The sequence below is a fragment of the Pelmatolapia mariae genome, linkage group LG10_11, assembly GCF_036321145.2.
Source record: "Pelmatolapia mariae isolate MD_Pm_ZW linkage group LG10_11, Pm_UMD_F_2, whole genome shotgun sequence".
Lineage (NCBI taxonomy): Eukaryota > Metazoa > Chordata > Actinopteri > Cichliformes > Cichlidae > Pelmatolapia > Pelmatolapia mariae.
Window position 1 is genome coordinate 55,814,557 of NC_086236.1, and position 19,164 is coordinate 55,833,720.

Sequence of the window (19,164 nt, forward strand, 5' to 3'; positions counted from 1 at the left end):
TTTTGGTCTTCTATAAAGTAATACCAAGCATTCATATCTAAAAAAGGCTTATAAATACCGTCATTAAAGTTGAATTAAGAAGCCATAAAAAGAGGAGAAATATAGAATAATTACAAGCTGCTGAGTTTAATATCCAGGCATTGAACTAAGTAACACTAGTTCTGATATGAACCATTAAATCATAGAGCATTAGATGGATTAATGGTTGTAAAAATGTAGGTGGAAAATTGAATGTAGTTTTGTGACTGTCTATGTGACATATAGGAAATTCTTTTAAAGCACTGATATTCTGCCTTTCCCCGGGTTTTGTCCTAATTTGATCCTAATGTGAGCTGTGCAGTTTTACAGTGAATAAATCAACATGACTTCACGGGCACACTCGTGCAGGAGCCCAAGTATTCCTCCTATCCTGCCTTCAAGGGCTACAATCATAAAGATAACATAAAGCAGAATTTACTCACATTTAGATGAATGTGTAGAGATGAGCTCCACAAGGGGAGCCAAGAGCTGAGTCAGTCTTCATAAACATGGATGATAACACATAAAGGGGAACTGAATTATGTTCAGAGGTCAGAAAGTCCAGGGAACCCTTGCTTTATACTACAGTGTTATAAATGGTTTGTCAGTATAGTCATAAAGGACACTGGACACAAGACTGCAGTTCAAAATGATTGTTTTTAATGAACTATGAAGAAGAACATTAGAGAAATAAAATGACACATGATCACATATCGTAATGCTTCGCTGCACCAAGACAATCTGGCAGAAAACACAGGGAAGAGTATTTATACTGAGGAAACTATTTAGATTATTGATGACAGGAGCTGGTGTTAAAGAGAAACCCCAAACCATTATACACATACAAAGCAATTAATTAACATTTTTTAACAGTTTTTCTTTAAATTGATTATTCTGATTAAGCATAAGATTGTTTTTTTCATAGAAATGAAACTGATTAAAGACATTACCCTACCCAAAGACCAGCTGCAGATGTTTTCTTCTTTCTTCTCTGTTTTCTTCTGAATGACTTGATTTATTTATAGTGTAACTTTATTCACAAGTCAGCTTATTTTCTACTAGCACTCTGCCTGTGGCCTGGAACTCCAGCGCCCTCCAGTTTATCACATTCCCAGGAGTGAAGTTCAGATCTTCTATGAAACGCTGGATCTCACAAGGGGAAAGGACGTAGTTCCACATGTGGACATCAGACATCATCCCAACAAAAGACTGATTGATGTCAAATCCTCCACCATGGGAATCCTGCTCCTGTATAAATTGCAGAGAGTTGGGATGAGTACTCACAGAAATATATTCATACATAAATAAATTCTCCAGAATACCCAGAAAGTATAAATTTACCTGTCCTACGATAACAATTGGATCAGTGATGACCAATCCACAAATGAATTTCTTTATTGAGGGCTTTCCGTTAAGGCACAGCTGCACCAGTTCAGATTCGGAATCCCAAGTGGTGCAAATAGACTGCCATGTATTCAGCATGTAATCCTGGCCTATAAATGTTACTCTGTTGTTTCTGACATAGATGTCAATCACATTACTTCCTGCTTCCTTGAATACTAGGAAGCCATTGTGGAAAGAGGGTGTGGAGAGAGAGAAAAGGTTGTGGTTCCTGCTGAGGTCTGTAATGGACCTGCAGGAATAATGGTAAGATAAAATGATCATACAGGACATGTTGCTTCTGTAATCATATCAATCGTTGGTTCCATTAAGCAGTTATCGTTTCAAAACTACCTGAAACAGGCCGTCACAGCTGCGACGCTCTGCATGGATGTATTCAGTCTCACATTAGCTGTGTCAGTTTCTTGTGGAAAGATGAACATTTTGCCAGAGAGATCTACAAAAAAAGGCATGTTGGACAGATCAAGTCATGACCAAAAAAAAGAAAAAATCCAAATCTGATGCCATACTGTACATCTCAATACTGTGCACAGTTTAGCCATTTCTCTGATGACAGAGAAACAAAAAGTTGGATGAACCTGACTGAAGATGGTTAAGAACACTTTAAATATTCAATTCACCTTTTTTATACATCCTTGATAAAAGTGTTTTTAAGACTCATATAACATCAATGTAAAAACGCCCTTTTGATTTTCTCTTATAAATAAGAATACATATGTATTACCTCGAGGCATTGCAGCACATGCTGTCAGCATTACCAGGAGAATCAGAAGTGCCATCTGATAAAAAGTCAAATAAACCAGACAATTCAGTTCAATGAATTCAGTGCTGCCGCACTGCTTTTCCTGACCTCATATAATAGGCAGTGGAAAATAGAAGTAGTGCGGTCACCTCAATCCTTATTCATGTCAAGACGATGTGATGAGAACAAACTGGAATTGTGTGTTTTATATCTTTGCTGCTTCCTCATTCTTGTTACTGTGCGCTTCAACACTGGAAACAGTAGTTTTCCAGTGTTGTTATTACTACTGGCCTCATTAGCCATTTAGTATAGAAATATACATTTAACTATTATTTAATACAAGATTTAACGATGTACAGCAATGTGCAAAAGTCTTGTTCCCTCCCTTTTATTTTTTGCTAGGAAAAAAAGTCCAGCGATTTACTGAAACATGTGAGGGCAAAAACACAGTTTGCACAACAAGATAGTCATACCAAGCCACACTTAATATGACCACCTTTATTCTTAAACACAGCCTGAACTCTCTGAGACAAGCTTTCTTTTCTAAGTAGCTTTAGTAGTAGTCGCTCTCCTTATTTCCTCCATACTCATTCTGGGTGGGTCATTTAAAAGGTCAACCATGTTATTAAATAGCCTAATATTAAAGACGTCTTCCACCAAGTGTTTTAAAACATGAATAATTTGAACCAATATTTTTCAAAATACTATAAAATTCCTCAGTTTTAGCATCTGCTGATGTCTTTGTAATAAAAGATGCAAACCACCTAACCATCCTTCATCAAGTTAGGGAATGGAGAAAGCCATTTAAAAGGTGTTTGGCTGTGCTACATAGTACTTTTTACAATGAAACAATTTCATTTTCATATTTCATATGTAACCCAAAAAAGCAATGAACCTAATCAACCTGCTGGATGTAGCTATAAATACTGTTATTTGCACTGGGGTGATACAATATAGGTATACAATTCAGGAGGAAAAGAAAGTACAGCCACCTTAACTCTCTGGCTTTTTTCCATTAGACAAAAAGCCTTTGTCAAGATCAACAATGAACTGTAATTTGAGTTCATGCCTTCACAGTTTCCCCATTCTAGCTGGAATCAATGTGCAATTCAGTTGGAGCATTTATGATTACACTACGTCCTGGTAAATAACAGTGTGCAACAGGTTTTTCACCAGTTTACTGTAAACGTGACCATTTTAAGAAGAATGAACATTAAAGGTCAGGATTATGCTGGTGTTAAAAATATTGTCTTCTTATTTTAGAATATGTTTTAATGGAGTTGCTGAGAGTGGATGAGAGGGATTAGGTTGATCGGTAATTCTAAATTGCCCAAAGGTGTAAATGGTTGTCTGTTTCTCTGTGTTAGCCCTGCAACAGACTGGCGATCTGTCCAGGGTGTACCCTGCCTCTCACCCAGTGGTAGCTGGGATTGGCTCCAGCCCCTCCTGGTGACCCTGATGAGGATAAGGAGAAGAGAATGGATGGATGGACAGTGTGAGAGAAATTTAAAATAAAAATTCAAATGATAAAAATTCAATAATGTGGGTGATAAAACTCATAATAATGAAACAAGGACATAAATCAGCGTATATGCAATTTAAAAAAGATAAACACATCCTTGCATCATTAACTTGAGGCATTAAGGACTACAAGCAGACCCACTAAAAGGTAATTTGGCTGAAGTCCTAGTCATATGAGATGTCAAAATAAAACAGACTACAGCAACTTACAAAGTGTTTCTTTTCAAAATTCATGTGCAAACCAAGAAACTGGGAAAGCTACATGCAACTGTCAGTAGTGTTAGATGCCTCAATCTGCTAAAGGATGCAATATATTAGAGATGGAAGAGATAGAGAAGAAATAGGGGAGGCATGATTAGATAACTATCACCAGCTGCGCCGGCCAGCCTCCCCTGGCATTGCTCCTGAACCCGCTGCACCTCTCCTGCAGCTGATCCACAGACCACACCCCGCCATCATAATATGGTACTTTAATTTAATGCCACCTTTTCAACAAATGCAACCAAAGTTTAGGATCGTGCTCCAGTCCTCTGGTTTTTCAGATAGTCTTCATACTGCAGTTATCTGATCTTTTTGTTAGTCAGAAGTCCAGAATTTGTTTATTTAACTAGTATTGATGAGAGTTAGAAGCTCTTTTGCGAGCGTTCTTTTTTGTAAACGTGTGCATTTTGATATGCGAGACAGTATTTCCTGATTTCTTTCTTTTTTTCCTTTACTGTCTTTTTGCTTACCCTTTTTCCCGTCAGACTTAAATTAAATAAAGGTTGATTACTTGTGATAAGCAGCTGCCAGTTGTCTGATAAAGTCATTGCTCTTGATTAGCTGAAATGGCTTGTCTAAGCAGAACATCAAGGGCCTATTTGTACTGTCACATCCAAATATTACACCATGTCTTCAGAGGACATCTGTGATGTGTCTGTCATGGAGAACAGAATCATGAACTGGAGGGATGAACCCTGGAGAGGGATCAGACTGAAACGACTAGGCAGAGCACACTGAACTCAGCAGGGAAAGACTCCCCAAGTTTCACCTCCAGACAGGATGAGACGTAGTTGGCAGGCAAGAAATAGAGCAAAACTTTTAAATCAGTTTGAGGAGCATTTTAACAGTTTTTACGCTCAGGTTTGAAGCTGATTTTAGATATAATCACGAATATTAAATGCTGTACTATTTTAATATTGTGTTAATACTGAAAGGAAATGAGTACTATTATTCTTTGTTACACTTCTTAACAAGAGAGTGCAGAACAACAGGTGTAACTGGTCCTCAGGTATTTATACATTGAAGCATCTTTGTATATATCTGTGCCTGAGACAATGCTATTGTTTAGAATATGCAATATATAAAACTACTACAATACTACTCTTTCATAATTTACAACTTCATAAAAAAAAGTTTCATATTTTTCTAAAGCAATTGGAGTCTGCATCAAATTTTAATGGCTTCATCTATTGCTCATGCTCTACCTCCATCAAGTCTCAGGAAATTTAGCTAAGCATTTTTCCCCAATCTTATCTTGCTGAAAGAGAAAGACAAACATACAAAAACAGAAGAAAATGACTTTTTTGTGACGGTTGTGGGAATCGACTCTGTATTTGTAAAACATTTGTTATCAACAAGATGTAAATGCATAACTGGTTTTCTTATCAGTTTCTCAACACAAGAGGGAATGTTTCATTCTCACAAATGTTATCACAAAGTAAAAAAAGACTCTAATACTACAGAGGTAGCAGTAGGAGGTCTGGTATTTCATCAACAAGAACCACACTAGCATAATGAAAATAATAGATAAATAATAATAGCTAGCTAAGCCAAAGGCTGCATTTTGAAGTAGGCCTAAGTGAGGCCTACTACTATGAGACAAATAAAGAACGAACATATATGCCAGCATTTACATGCCTATGATGGGAAGAGGAGTGTTTCAAGTGTGAACCTGCTTCTCAACTTCATATGAAACTATGTGAATAAACAACTGTCAACAATATAGTGTGACATAAAAGACATAAAGAGGAAATGGCACGAGATGCAAGTTACTCTCTGAGAAGTTTGTTATAAAACAGCATTTGTATGGTGCAGCAGAGGACAACACTAAGCAGTGACCTGCATAAAGAGCCTTAGGCAACTGTCAGAGTGTCAGACTTTACCTTGTAACCACTGAGCTGCTGTGCAGAAATTTGGCAATGAAAAACATAAAATGTAACAGCCTGTCAGTAAAACCACAAGCCATGAGGGTGATGAAACGGTGAACAAAATATTAATTATACCTATTATCTTGATGGTAATGTTCCTTCATATAAGGGAATCATGTTTTCAGTCCACACAATAGTTTTATTTTCCCTCTTTGTGTGCAGAAGTCTGGTGAATTACATTTATGTCTAGGAAACATTTTTAAGTAAAACTGGGGAATGACAAAAATCCTAAAAACTTTTTTGTGCCATGTAAAATAAATCTGTTTGCATGACTGGTTCGTCTTGCATGTGGGATGTTTCCAGGGTGAAAAAAGGACTGTCAGTTAAAACTACTACTACTGAAATGAAGACCACAAGCACACATACACATACACAGGGCTACATCAGGGTTTTTTAAAAACAGTAATGTCCTTGACACAGAGCTGAATACAGTCACTATTAAACTGAGTAAAAAAGTGAGGATAGTTTACTGTAACGTAACCAGGACGTAATGATAAAATTAAATGATTAGAATAGTGATAATTAAAGGTAAGACAAAATAATGAGTCTGCAGTATAAAAATGTTGCCATTTCTAAAAACATAAGGATATGCGTATGCTGAGCAAGTGAGGGATGAAATCACCATCTGACCAATCAGTTCTTTGGAAACAGTGCCACAATTCCTGCATTATCCCTCAGACCTCATAGCGATGATAGTGCGAGGATCTGAAGTGTTTCAGTAGTGTCTTTGTGTTTCCCTGATTAGTGTCAGCAATAAATATAGATTCTTAAATGCAACTTTATTATTTGATTTCTCTTTCCTCTATTGCCAGGAGGAAATTCTATTGTTTTATAAGCATTAATATATGATCTTAAAATAGAACACCCATTTGTACTTGCTGACCTTATATCAAGTTTGAACAGAGGCTAAGCCTATGTTTGTAGTTTGTTTTTATATTTATTACTTATTTGCTCAAAGATACCACTTAAACACTACTGAGGTTGCAGCTGAAAAGAATAACAACTAAAACTGTCTTTTAATTGAATAACTTCGATATAATCCATCAAACATCTCCCATAATTTAATGATAGAGTTGATATTGATAAGTCTGTTAACTTACACCACTGTAATTCTTGTCAGCTTTCTGTTCTTTCTTTAAATAGACTGGACTTTACAGAAGGTCTGTTACAGTCTTACCAGCCAAAGCATTTAAAAGCACACATGCATTCATGCAGCACCTTTAATGGTGAACTACTGTGCAGTGCTTTTCCTCTCACAGACACTCTGCAGCAGCTGTGTTGCTCTCAGGTTGCATTTTGTGTGTGTAACCGCTTCATGTTTTTCTAATATTACAGTTTTATCTTTGTTTGTAAATTCAGCAACTTTGCTGGAAGTGCACTTATCCATGTTTGCCAAATGCTGTCAGTGCCACCCTTTTTATTTGAACATACAGAAAAAAATGTCAGTGTTAACTTAACAAACTTGTAACCAGCTTGTTAGGGTAAGCAGAATGGAAAGATACCCTGGGTATGTCAAAGCTGCTTCACAGTACAGTGGTGTGCCACCTGGCACATGACACACAGGACACCTGCTGCAGTGCTTCTTCCATAACCACTATATGCAGAAATTTATTTATCAAGATTAGTGCAAATGCGAATGCTAGGGATGCAAGGTGTGCACTGGTACTTACACCCTCACTCAACATGAAATAAGCAGATTAAGTGAATTAAGGGTACAAGTTTCTCACTCACTGATTTTTCCCCTGGTTGCATTAAGTGTCAAATTTTAGTTCTAAATTTAATTCATTTAAATTAAAAAAAAAAACCATATAGATGTGGATATTTATTTTAATGCAAATACACATAAAATATGCATGCAGTATGATCAAAAAAGTTTGTAATTCAATCCATAAATTGCACAATGCCTTCTTTAAATTTGGCTGATTTCTGCTTCAAGTTAATCTTTTTGTGGACCTCTCCAGCACTACCACCACACCTGCTTTATTTGGATCCCTGAAAACATTTTCTTTTTTTCTTATGACTAGTTTCACAAACACCTTTGCAATTTCAGCCATCATGTTAAGGATCATCACTGATGTCGAGAGCTTGGTCACCATGTGTGGGCCAGAGGGCAAATAACAGTCTTCTGTGGAAGAGCCCAAAGGCAACATCAGGTAAGCAGGATTCTTGTTATTTTCTGTAACATTCACAGGGCTATACAACATGTGTGTGTGTGTGAGAGGAAACTTAGCGCAAACAACCTGAATTGTGACATGAGACCTCATGTCTTTGTAGCTCACCACACACTGAAAAGGCAGGAGGTTTTTTTGCTATTTTTTTCTGTAAAACACAAGGAGAACCTCATATGCACAAAGACCAAAATCTGCACGCAAATGATTGAGTGCAGAGAAGATGAGAGAGAGAGGAGTCTGGTGTTACACGACAATACATGCAGCACCTTTTTTGCCCAAAGCTCAACATTTAGCCACTGAGATTGTATTATCTAGCATCTAACAATATTACCTGCACACACAATTTACAATCCCTTTGCACCAACTTGGATTGAATTATTCTTCTATTATTGATTTCAGCCTATTTCCTGGGTGCACTATTGTGTTTGAGGGTGTTTTCAGGCAAACATAAAAACAAACATCTTAGAAAATCAAAGTTTTTTCTTTTCAAAGTTCTTTAAAATGAGACAGACCTGAGTTTTTATTTCCCTATTGTAGATACATACATTTATATTACATTATGACTTCAGCCCAGCAACCAGACCCTAAACATCAATAAGTAGTAAAGGCAGAATGATTTGCAGCATTTTAGCTTTCACTTCTAGCTTTACATGTTTCTACAGTAATATCACCTTGGTGATTGCGTTTATTTTGTGTTTGCATGTAAAAACTAAAACAAAGAACAAAGATTAATGTGTGTCCTCAGGGGTTTGTGTTGATGTATTGAACCGTAGGCTAAGGTTTATATTGTTAACTGGTAATTGCATGACAATTAATTTCAGGTCATTTTACAAAGTAATGTGAAAGTAATGATTAGTGTAATGAATTACTTTTTAATTATTATAATTTTAATATTATTTTTATTTAATTTTTATTATAATTTCCACTGAGCTCACTGCATGATGTTTGGTATTGTTAGATTATCTCTGGCAAGTTTGGACTTAATCTTCTCATCCTTTCACAGTACGATACAGGTAAAACGGATACGTTGAACGGTTTTGTGCACATATTTGATTTAATTCTCAGTTCATTTAAAATCTTTTTTTGAATGCAGTGTCAGCAGCTTATACACAGCAGTGCAGGGTGGTGCTTTTTATACTGTGGCTGCTGGTATAAATGGTTCATTTTTCATTGCATTCACTGTCTCTTCAACAATGAGACCTCCGGCCACGGTCCACTAATATGGTGTTTATAACACCACACAGTTCTCCTGCTTTTTTTGTGATTGTCCGGTAAAAGTGTTGAATTATCATATTATTACAAAAGACATACATATGAAATTAATGTATATTGAATAGAATTTAAATGTTATTATAAAAAGCAAGACTTCTTGCTTTGATCATGCCTCCAGTACACCATTAGTAAAAAACCCCAACATAGATAATTGAAATGGAAAACAGTAACACAATTTGTTATATGTATAAAAAGATAACATATTTGTCAAAATTATTTCAACACTGAGCATTTTAAAAATTATGCTGTAAATTTTTACATCAGTAATGCAGCACTAACAATACAACAAAAAGATCAAAGAAACAGTAGAGTTACGCCAAAGAATTATCAGACAAATAGAAAAAACAAAGAAAAAGTGTAGAAAAGTAAAAATTCTTAAAAAACAGACTTGATTTTAGATATATACATTTACATTGCAACACATAGACAGTAAAGTTTTTGTACTTTTTCAGAAAATTAAAATTTAAACCTTTGACTTAAACATAAAATCCAACTTCAGATATTGATTTTTAAAATCTTATAAGAATGCAGAATTCTTGCCTATTGACACAACTCTTGTTTGTTTTCTATCAGCACTCTTCCAACTGTCTGAAACTCAAATGCATTCCAGTTCAGCACATTGCCTGGTGTGAAGCTCCGATTATTCGAGTAGTTCTGGATCTCACAGGTGGAAAGAGTGTGGTCCCACATGTGGACATCGGACATCATGCCAACAAAGGACTGATTGATGTCAAATCCTCCACCATGGGTATCCTGTTCCTGAGAAATGGCAAAGAGTATAATTAGAAGATGTATTGTTCCTTTTCCCCCTGATATACACAATAAATATTTAAGAAATTGAAAAGACTCTACGGGGCATTTGGAAACTTTTTGAATCTTTACTCAGACTTTTGGAAACACTAACATTTTTGCCAGCATAGGTTACCCTAAATATTTAGCTTAGGCAGTTTAGCACAGAACAGTTTATTCTAGATCATCTTCTTGGGCACCTCTGTGATATTTAGATGTTTTAGATCTCTCAGAATTTCCTCTGGTGGATCACTAGCGATGACCTTTCACAAGACATTCATGTAAACAATTCCCAGATTTTTAATCAGTCTGATGTCCATTATGAAATGGCACATCAGAAAGTGTCAAATGTGCTGGTAGAATGTATGCTCAATTCATTCGAATGAAATAGTCACAAAATGCAATCAACAAATTTGTGAACACGTGTTTGACCACCAGTGTAGTTCATTAAATTGTTTCTATGCTTTTTGTCAAGTAGTCATAAAACAGTATGTACTCATCTGGATTCATGGAACGAACAGTGCTTCCAATTTGATAAAGGATCATTCAGTTAATATCTAGAGGTGTGAGTTGGTTGCACAAGTCAAGTACAAATCACTCATAACGCACTTAAGAGAATGCAATACGTGTCACTTTGGCAGCACAGCTATTCTGATATATTTTCATATTTTTGATATGCCTAACTGTATGGTCTCAAGCAAAATCATCTACAGTTAGACATCAGTCAAGCTCTGTAATCACTGACTAAAAACATTTTGGTGATATCACTGACACATCTTTAAATTGTATGATCTAATAAACTTTGAGTATTTCATTTATGTGTTTTAGTATTCAAATGTATAATTTCTTCTAGCCCCAGAGTCTATTATACATATATTGGAGACAGTGTAGTACAGAAATGTCTGGAGTCTCTAGGATCATAGCAAATGGCAACTGCAAAAAATATTTAAATTTGGTTGCTGGGAAAATGTGAAAAAAAAAGTTTAGTGTAAAATACATCGAACACTTGTTTCAGCACTTCCAGATTACAGGTAAAACATCTGGTCTTGGAACTCTTGAAAACATGTAGCCCACAAAACATACTCTAAATATATACGCTTTTATGCCACAGTGAACCACATATCCATGAACATGAACAAATGGATCAAATTTTGAATATGTAGTATATTTGTCAGTGTCTGTTTGTTTGAAGATAAAGTAACAGTTTGCTATGTGTGGTGCTTTGTAAAGGTACCTGTCCTAAGACAATGATAATGGGTCCATTGATGTTGGATCCAGAGCTGGTAAATTTTCTACTTGAGGGGACTCCATCGACCCACAGCTGCATGAGTCCAGAGGTAGCGTCCCAAGTGGAACAAATAGAATGCCATGTGTTCAACTTGTAGGCAATCCCTTCAACTGTATTCGACTTGCCCCTGGCCCACAGGTGAAATAAGCCATTTGCAGCTTTCTTGAATATCAGGAAGTTATTGTCAGCAGAGGGTGTAGCCAGAGAGAACAAGGAATGGTCTCTATTGAGGTCAGTAAAGGACCTAAAAGCAGTGAAAAATGGATTTAATAGTCTGATATGCGGTAGTTACATGTTTCTTTATTTAATTCAGTTTGTTTAATTAAAAATACCTGAAACACACGGTTACAGCCTTCAGATCTTGTCTTGATGTAGTCACCCTCACATGAGCTGTGTTGGTTTGTTGTGGGAAGGTGAATATTTTATTTGACAGATCTTTAAAAAAATAGAGATTGACAGACCACGTGACTTTCGCGCATTGCATGCCGGTAACCCAAGGCAAAACAATCCAAGTACCGCATCAAATGCAAGCATTTGAAGCACCGCAAAACGTTCATTCTCCGGTTCCAATACCTTCTTGGTTTTTCTTTGCCACACAAAAAAGGATTGTACAAAACGAAGGAGAACAACGGCGGTCCGTACAAAGACAGACTCGACGAAAAGGCAAAGAAAAGATACGAGGAAAAAAATCAAAGGAGTGAAAGGGTCAGACCCTTACGAGCACACAGAGTAGACAAAAGACGTTAGTGTGCTGCCCACTTTCACCACGATCATATTTATAATTATATGGTTCTTGGAGTGAGTGCATACACTCATGAAGTTTAACTTCAGGTCACTGCAACAAGCCCAGGTACAGTTTACTGACAGATGGGTGCAGGACCTTGAAATGCACCGTGTAGAACGAAAGACCATCATACGTATCATAAGTTTACCAGTCTCACAAATCGTCCTCATAAATACACACTCATTCACCGTTTATTAATATAACCTTTGAGCTCAACAGTAATTAATTAGTAGTGGAAATGACTTCAGGTACGCATCACAGAAATGTAGCAGTGACAATAATATTGTATGCTGTAATCGCACTGGACAATTAGTGATACAAAACAACTGTTTTACCCTGTGAATAAAAGTATATGTTTTTGTCAATGTACCGTGGTAATAAACGCAATATTGTGTCAGGACAATTCACTATTTATGCACAATAAACAAAGGAGCATAGCGCGACAATTTCTGTTTAGCACCAGACTTGCTTGTAACCTACGTCACTAATTAAATATGAAAAATGACGTATTAACTCCTACAAAACACTGACCTTTGTGGGAATGCTTGGAGCAGACTAACCTGTGAGCTGGAGTGTTCTGGACGTTATATTTGGTCTTTGAATGGCTGCAATCCAGGCCATCCGTCGCCTCTTTTTACTTCGGAAACATGGCTTGAACAATTTCTCCTTAACGACGTAATCCGATAACAACCGATCTCTTTACCCGTCGGCTTCCCGAGACTGTCATGCGACCGGCTATTGCAATTAACAATGCAACAGCTTCTTGCCATTTTTTGTTTCTTTTTATCGCTGTGTAACTTATTTCAATTGAAAGCCTGCGTGCGCTAGTACCTCTTGCCTTGGGTTCCCACAATCCTTTGCGGTTTTACCCCTCAATGACGTCACATTTTCAATCTCTATAGAGAAACATGTGAATAATGCAAGTAGAAAAGGAAGTAATAAGCAGCATACTATAATAAAAATGAATTAATAAAAAATATTAGACAAAATCTAAAATCAAAACAGAAGAATGATTTTTGTTTAAGCTGTTTGTCTTTACGGCAAAGTTTGCCCTCCATAGAGCAACAGCACTAGTGTAGCTAATGCTTCACAATAGAACAACATTTCACATTCACATTAAACAATAACTATAGAAATTCTGTTCCTGAGAAATGGCAGAGAGATGAATTAGCAGGTGTATTGCACTGTTATGTATTTTTTGACTCGTATGTTTTTATGACAGATGACAAAAAGTCTCATAGAAGAATAATGAGCTTATTTGGAAAACATTTCACAGAAATGCAATGATCTATGCAATATGATTAATCATTTATGCAATATTTTAACATTATCAATGCACATTCAAATTAAATGTATACAAATTTAATTGGTAGTGAAAATGTTAAATGCAACCTTTCAAAGCTCGACTTTTCCCTCCATAATACCTGCCCATATCTGTGTGCCCTGAAACATTCTAGCTGGAAACTCAGATCACTGCATATTGATATTTGCCATTCTTTGATTATTTCTGACATATTTGGAATTAATCCCTGCTTCTAAGTATCAAATGTATTTAAAAAAAACTATTACAATAATAGGTAATAATAGATAAACCGTGGATGGCCACCAAGATGGCGCCGAGTGTCATGGCACGCCGTCTCTCGGTCCCGAAATGTTTCTTATTTATGCTCTTAGTGGTGTCCCTGCTAGTTTTAAAAACCCACTCTTTGTTGGTTTATGAGCGACAGATGCTGCTTAACATCCGTGACTCACTACTGAAGCTTCCCAGCGTCAACGAGCAATGTGGAGGACTCCCGCCGCCGCTGGTGTCGATACCGGAGGAACTGCACCGCTGCGACCCCCCTTGGACTCCTTCGAAGCGAAAGCGCTGGATTTATGGACGTAGGCGTGGAACGCGCTCTGGGAAGCGTGTTCGGGTTAGAGCTCGCATGCGGTGGGCTTTCACCATCGGCGACCCTGGCTGTTTAGGACCTTACACTGGCCTCAAACAGCGTTGCCTTCTTCCCGTTTACCCGACGTCATCGGAGCATGCTCACCGGACGCTGCTTTATTGGCCGCTACGCCGACGGGATGCGAGGGAAGGTGGAGTGAATATAAATAATCTACAACTGCTGCCTGCCACCACAGATGGACAGAGAGTTAATTTAGCTCTCTTAAACACAAGATCGGTATCAAATAAAACTCATGTTCTTCGAGACTTTTTCGATACGTATAAATTGGATATCATGCTCCTAACTGAGACATGGCTGCGCGTTGGGGAAGTGGCACCCTTGTTGGATCTGTGCCCCACTGATGCCAGCTTTTTCAGCTCCCCCAGGTTGTCTGGAGGCGGGGTAGCCTCTATCATCAAAAGCTGTTTTAAATGCAAACAGATACAAAGTCCTGGTGTTTTTACCTCATTTGAGTCCCAACTCCTGATCTTAAACTGTCCTGTGGTTCTAATTATAGTCATCTATCGTCCACCTAAATATAATGACTTGTTTATCTCGGAATTCTCAGACTTCTTGACATGTTTTATTGTTCACTATGAAAGGATTCTTATAGTGGGGGACTTTAATATCCATTTGTGCTGTGAGGACAAACCCCTGGTCAAAGATTTCTTAAATATAATTGACTCCTTGAATTTTACACAACTGATGTCTGGGCCAACACGTATGGGCCACACCCTAGACCTTGTCTTAGGTTATGGACTGAATATATCGATGACTGAAAACTGTGTTTTACCTATTTTAGATCACTCAGCAATTTTATTTGATATTCTAATCCCTAAATCTCCAGCTTTTGAGAGGGGAAAATTGCCCCTCAGATCATCTTGTTTTATTAGCCCTGAGGCACTGCTTGGAGTTAAACTACATCTACCTGATGTGTTGGACCCCATTTTTACCCAGGGGTTATGTGTGGACTCTTTGACTGTGAACTTAAATAATACACTTCTTGAGCTACTGGACTCTGTTGCTCCCGTGAAGAAGCTAAAATGTCAAAAAAAGAACCCTATGCCTTGGCTAAACGAGGAGCTCTTGAATCTAAGGAGAAACTGTAGAAAGGCAGAGCGTCACTGGAGATCTTCCAGATTAGAAGTATTTCTCCGGGCTTGGAAGGACTCCCTGACTTCTTTCCAATCAGCGATGTCGACAGCGAAAGCAAATTACTTCTCAAATCTTATCATGAGTCATAAACATAATTCAAAACTATTATTTAACACAGTATCGCAACTTACAGAGAGCAAGTCAACTCTCTGCTGTTCTAACTTGATAGCTCATGATTTTCTTGTGTTTTTCAGTGATAGGGCGGACACACTTAGGAATCAGATTACTCCTTCCTCAGGTAGTTTGTCAGACTACTCAGATGTCTTGCCTGTTGCTGCTGATAAACTGTTCTCTGATTTTAAGGTCATTTCTCTGTCTGAATTAACCAAGGTTGTAAAAGCAGCTCGTAGTACAACCTGTTCATTGGATCCTTTACCAGCCTGGGCTATAAAAGAACTGTGGTCAGCATTAGGACCCTACATTCTGTTTCTTCTAAATATTTCATTGATGACCGGAGTCTTCCCTGAATGTTATAAATCAGCTGTGGTAGTACCAATCTTGAAAAAGCCTGGACTAGATGTTGACATGGTTGCAAACTATAGACCCATCTCACATCTGTCTTTCTTGTCTAAAGTCTTTGAAAAAGTGGTTTTTAAGCAGCTCACTGAGCATTTGTCAACAAACAATTTGTTTGAACCATTTCAGTCTGCTTTTAGACCAAATCACTCCACAGAAACAGCTTTACTAAAAGTGGTGAATGACCTGCTGGTACATGCAGACAATGATCGCACTTCAGTTTTATTACTGCTGGACCTAAGTGCCGCATTTGACACTGTTGATCATGGCATTTTATTGGATAGGCTCGAACATTTTATTGGAATTACAGGGAATGTTTTATCATGGCTGAGATCTTACCTGTCAGGGAGGTCTCAGACTGTTAATTTTAATAATGTTCTTTCTGAGACCTGTGTGGTGAGGCATGGGGTCCCTCAGGGCTCTGTGCTTGGACCACTGCTGTTCTCTATGTATCTGTCGCCTCTTGGTGCTCTTTTACGTTCTTTTAAAGTAACCTTTCATTGTTATGCTGACGACCTCCAGCTCTATGTTCCTCTAAAAATTGGAAATTGTGCTGAAATCTCTAATTTGGAATCTTGTCTATCAGCAATTAAGGGCTGGTTATCGGATAATTTCCTGTGCTTAAATACTGATAAAACAGAGTTGATGGTCATTGGACCGCCTAAATTTCAGCACTCGTCCCAAAATTTTACCCTGAGAATTGATGATAGGGTCATAACTTGTAGAGACAAAGTAAAAAATTTGGGCGTGTGGTTTGACACGGTGCTCTCTTTTGAGTCTCATATAAAAGAAATAACAAAAACCGCCTTTTATCACTTGAGGAACATAGCTAGAATTAGACAAGTTTTGTCAAACGATACTGCAGAGATTCTTGTTCATGCATTTGTGTCCTCACGCATTGATTACTGTAATGCTCTTTTCTCAGGGCTACCAAAGAAAAGTTTTAAAGGTCTACAGATGGTGCAAAACGCAGCTGCTCGTATTTTAACAAGAACTGGAAAATTCGAACATATTAGCCCTGTTTTATACTCTCTTCATTGGCTACCTTGTCCGGTTCGAGCTGATTTTAAAGTCCTGTTGCTCACTTACAAGGCTTTAAATGGATTAGCACCTTCGTATCTCTCTGACCTTTTACACCGGTATATTCCATCCCGTGCTCTCCGATCTCAGGACTCTGGTCTTTTAAAAGTTCCTAAAGCCAGAAAAAAGAAAATTGGAGAGCGTGCTTTTTCTTTTCGTGCCCCGTTTTTGTGGAATAACCTCCCTCAAGATATTAGGCAGGCATGCTCTGTTGAGGTTTTTAAAGCTAAGCTGAAGACACACTTGTTTACCTTATCCTACATGTCTTAACTCTATGGCTTTTAGGTCTTAAATGTTTTCTTCTTTTTATTTTGTTCTTAATTTTTTTTTTTTTTATTTCTGTTCTTAACTTGTACTGTGTCTCCTATCTGTATTGCTATGTATTACTTTTAAACCCTTTTAATTTCAAACAGTTGTACAGCACTTTGCTTGAAGGTGCTTTATAAATAAAAGTTATTATTAGTATATAATTTGAAAGGAAGGAAAATTGGTTTAGCCATAAGTTTTGCCAAGTGAACGTATGGTGTGGTGTTTAAACATATTCTGTCTCTTGTCATCGTAAGCTGTGTGGCAGGCAGTGTATGGACCCAAATGCAGGACTGAGACGGAGTATTAAACCTAAAGGCGGCAGTTTTTATTCACTGGCAGAAAAGGAACTTAGAAACACAATACTTGAGTACTAGAAATAAAACCAAAAGTCAAACTAGGAAGGATGATCTAAACTGGGAGTTCATGACGTGGCATGACAAAACCTGACAAAACAAGACAAATGAGGAACACACAACTAATGCAGAGGACACAACACTGACAGAGAGAAACACAGTGCTTAAATACACTGAGGGAAAACGAGGGAATGAGACACAGGAGGAGAGCACAGCTGGGAGCAATCAAACCTGACGAGACCAAGGGAAGCAAAACTAGAAACACTAACATGAGATAGGACCTTCAAAGTAAAACAGGAAGCACACGACAGGCACAGACTTGACACTGAGCTAAACCTACACTGAACACGAGGATACAAACAAAACCTAAGAACCTGAATTTACAGAACATAGAAGAACTTGAGTGCTAGAAATACAAAACTAGAAGTCATAAGCCACCACGATGAAATCCAAGATCAAAAATAATAATACAAAAAAAACAGGACCGTGACATCTATTCCTGCTTTCCCTTTGAATAAGGATGAAGGAGTTGGTATATATCTAAAATGGTAAACATTAACATACCTCTAATGTTAGTATTTATCAGCACAGTAGGCTACACTCTAAAGTCTAATACACTTTTATTGTTATTAATTTTGGTTGCATATGTTAAATACTTAATAATTAAGATAAATAAAAAAATAAAAAGTACTTTGAGGAATGGCAGTGCACGATGTCAGCATTACTAGTAGAAGCACCAGCAGCATCTAATACAAAGACATACAAACATAACAATTCACACTGTATATTGGTACTGGTGATACAAACATATCTGATGTAAATTTCATCAGTTTTCCGCAGCACAATACAGGTAAAAACTGGAAGAGTTTCTGCTCATGCAATACATTTTGCTTCACAATGAAAATCATATCTTACCTTTGATACAGTGTCAGGACTCTTTGTGCAACAGTGTAGGAAAGTGCCGTCTATACTCGGGGTCCTTTTGTGAATAGTTTATTTTTTAACTGTGCAGAATGGTTCCTTTTATACCATGGCTGCTGTTGTAAATGATTACTTTTTTTATGACAGTCATTGTTTCTGTAAATTTCCAGCTTCCTACTTCCTACACGTGTGTTTACAACTTACAGGGAATCTGAAAGCATTCACATTCACACCTATAGCAAAGTTTGAATCACCAGTCACTAACATTCATGTCTTTGGGTTATAGACATAAGTTAGAGCATGCTGAGTATGCAGAGTAGAGTATGTTTTGACAATCTTCTCAATTATAGGTAAGTAAGTAAGTAATGTTTATTTATTGAGCGCTTTCCACAGACAGGCCGTCACAGAGTGCTGTACACAAAGAATAAAATAAACAGAAAGTTAAGTAACAAAATAGACAATATACACAATATAAAAGGTTAAATGTAAATAAAAATGTAAAATTGAAAAAGCGTTGATCATCAGAAGACTTTTTAAACAGAAAAGTTTTTAACTGCTTTTAAAAGGATTCCACAGAGTCAACCAAACATAGTTGTGGTGGTAGACTGTTCCACAGCCTTGGTGCCACAGGCTGAAAGGCTCTGTCCCCTTTCATCTTCACTTGTATACGGGGAAAAACCAACAAACTCTGAGTCTGTGAGCGGAGACAACGAGCAGCAGTGTA

At 37.3% G+C, this 19,164-nt stretch overlaps 2 protein-coding genes across 2 annotated transcripts; both read right to left on the reverse strand.

Moving 5' to 3' along the window:
* Positions 1–1,050: 1,050 nt before the first annotated feature.
* On the reverse strand, positions 1,051–2,198 carry LOC134637196 (serum amyloid P-component-like). Its single transcript, XM_063487559.1, has 4 exons — positions 2,144–2,198; positions 1,753–1,855; positions 1,360–1,651; positions 1,051–1,266 (listed from the first exon to the last, which is right to left on the reverse strand). The coding sequence occupies exons 1-4, from the start codon at positions 2,196–2,198 to the stop codon at positions 1,051–1,053; spliced, it is 666 nt and encodes a 221-aa protein (XP_063343629.1).
* A 7,656-nt stretch (positions 2,199–9,854) lies between these two features.
* LOC134636935 (serum amyloid P-component-like) lies at positions 9,855–18,265 on the reverse strand. Its single transcript, XM_063487207.1, has 4 exons — positions 18,211–18,265; positions 11,724–11,826; positions 11,338–11,635; positions 9,855–10,073 (listed from the first exon to the last, which is right to left on the reverse strand). Exons 1-4 carry the CDS (start codon positions 18,263–18,265, stop codon positions 9,855–9,857), a joined length of 675 nt encoding a protein of 224 aa, XP_063343277.1.
* Positions 18,266–19,164: the final 899 nt, after the last annotated feature.

Bases quoted from the DNA above. Each gene is read 5' to 3' on its own strand.
- LOC134637196 (XM_063487559.1), bottom strand. From the start codon at position 2,198: ATGGCACTTCTGATTCTCCTGGTAATGCTGACAGCATGTGCTGCAATG. The intron at 1,856-2,143 runs GTAATACATATG...CTTTTTTTGTAG, and splicing joins ATGTGCTGCAATGCCTCGAG to ATCTCTCTGGCAAAATGTTC. The intron at 1,267-1,359 runs GTAAATTTATAC...CAATTTATACAG, and splicing joins CAATTGTTATCGTAGGACAG to GAGCAGGATTCCCATGGTGG.
- LOC134636935 (XM_063487207.1), bottom strand. From the start codon at position 18,265: ATGCTGCTGGTGCTTCTACTAGTAATGCTGACATCGTGCACTGCCATT. The intron at 11,827-18,210 runs GTACTTTTTATT...ATTTTTTTAAAG, and splicing joins GTGCACTGCCATTCCTCAAA to ATCTGTCAAATAAAATATTC. The intron at 11,636-11,723 runs GTATTTTTAATT...CACTGCTTTTAG, and splicing joins GCTGTAACCGTGTGTTTCAG to GTCCTTTACTGACCTCAATA.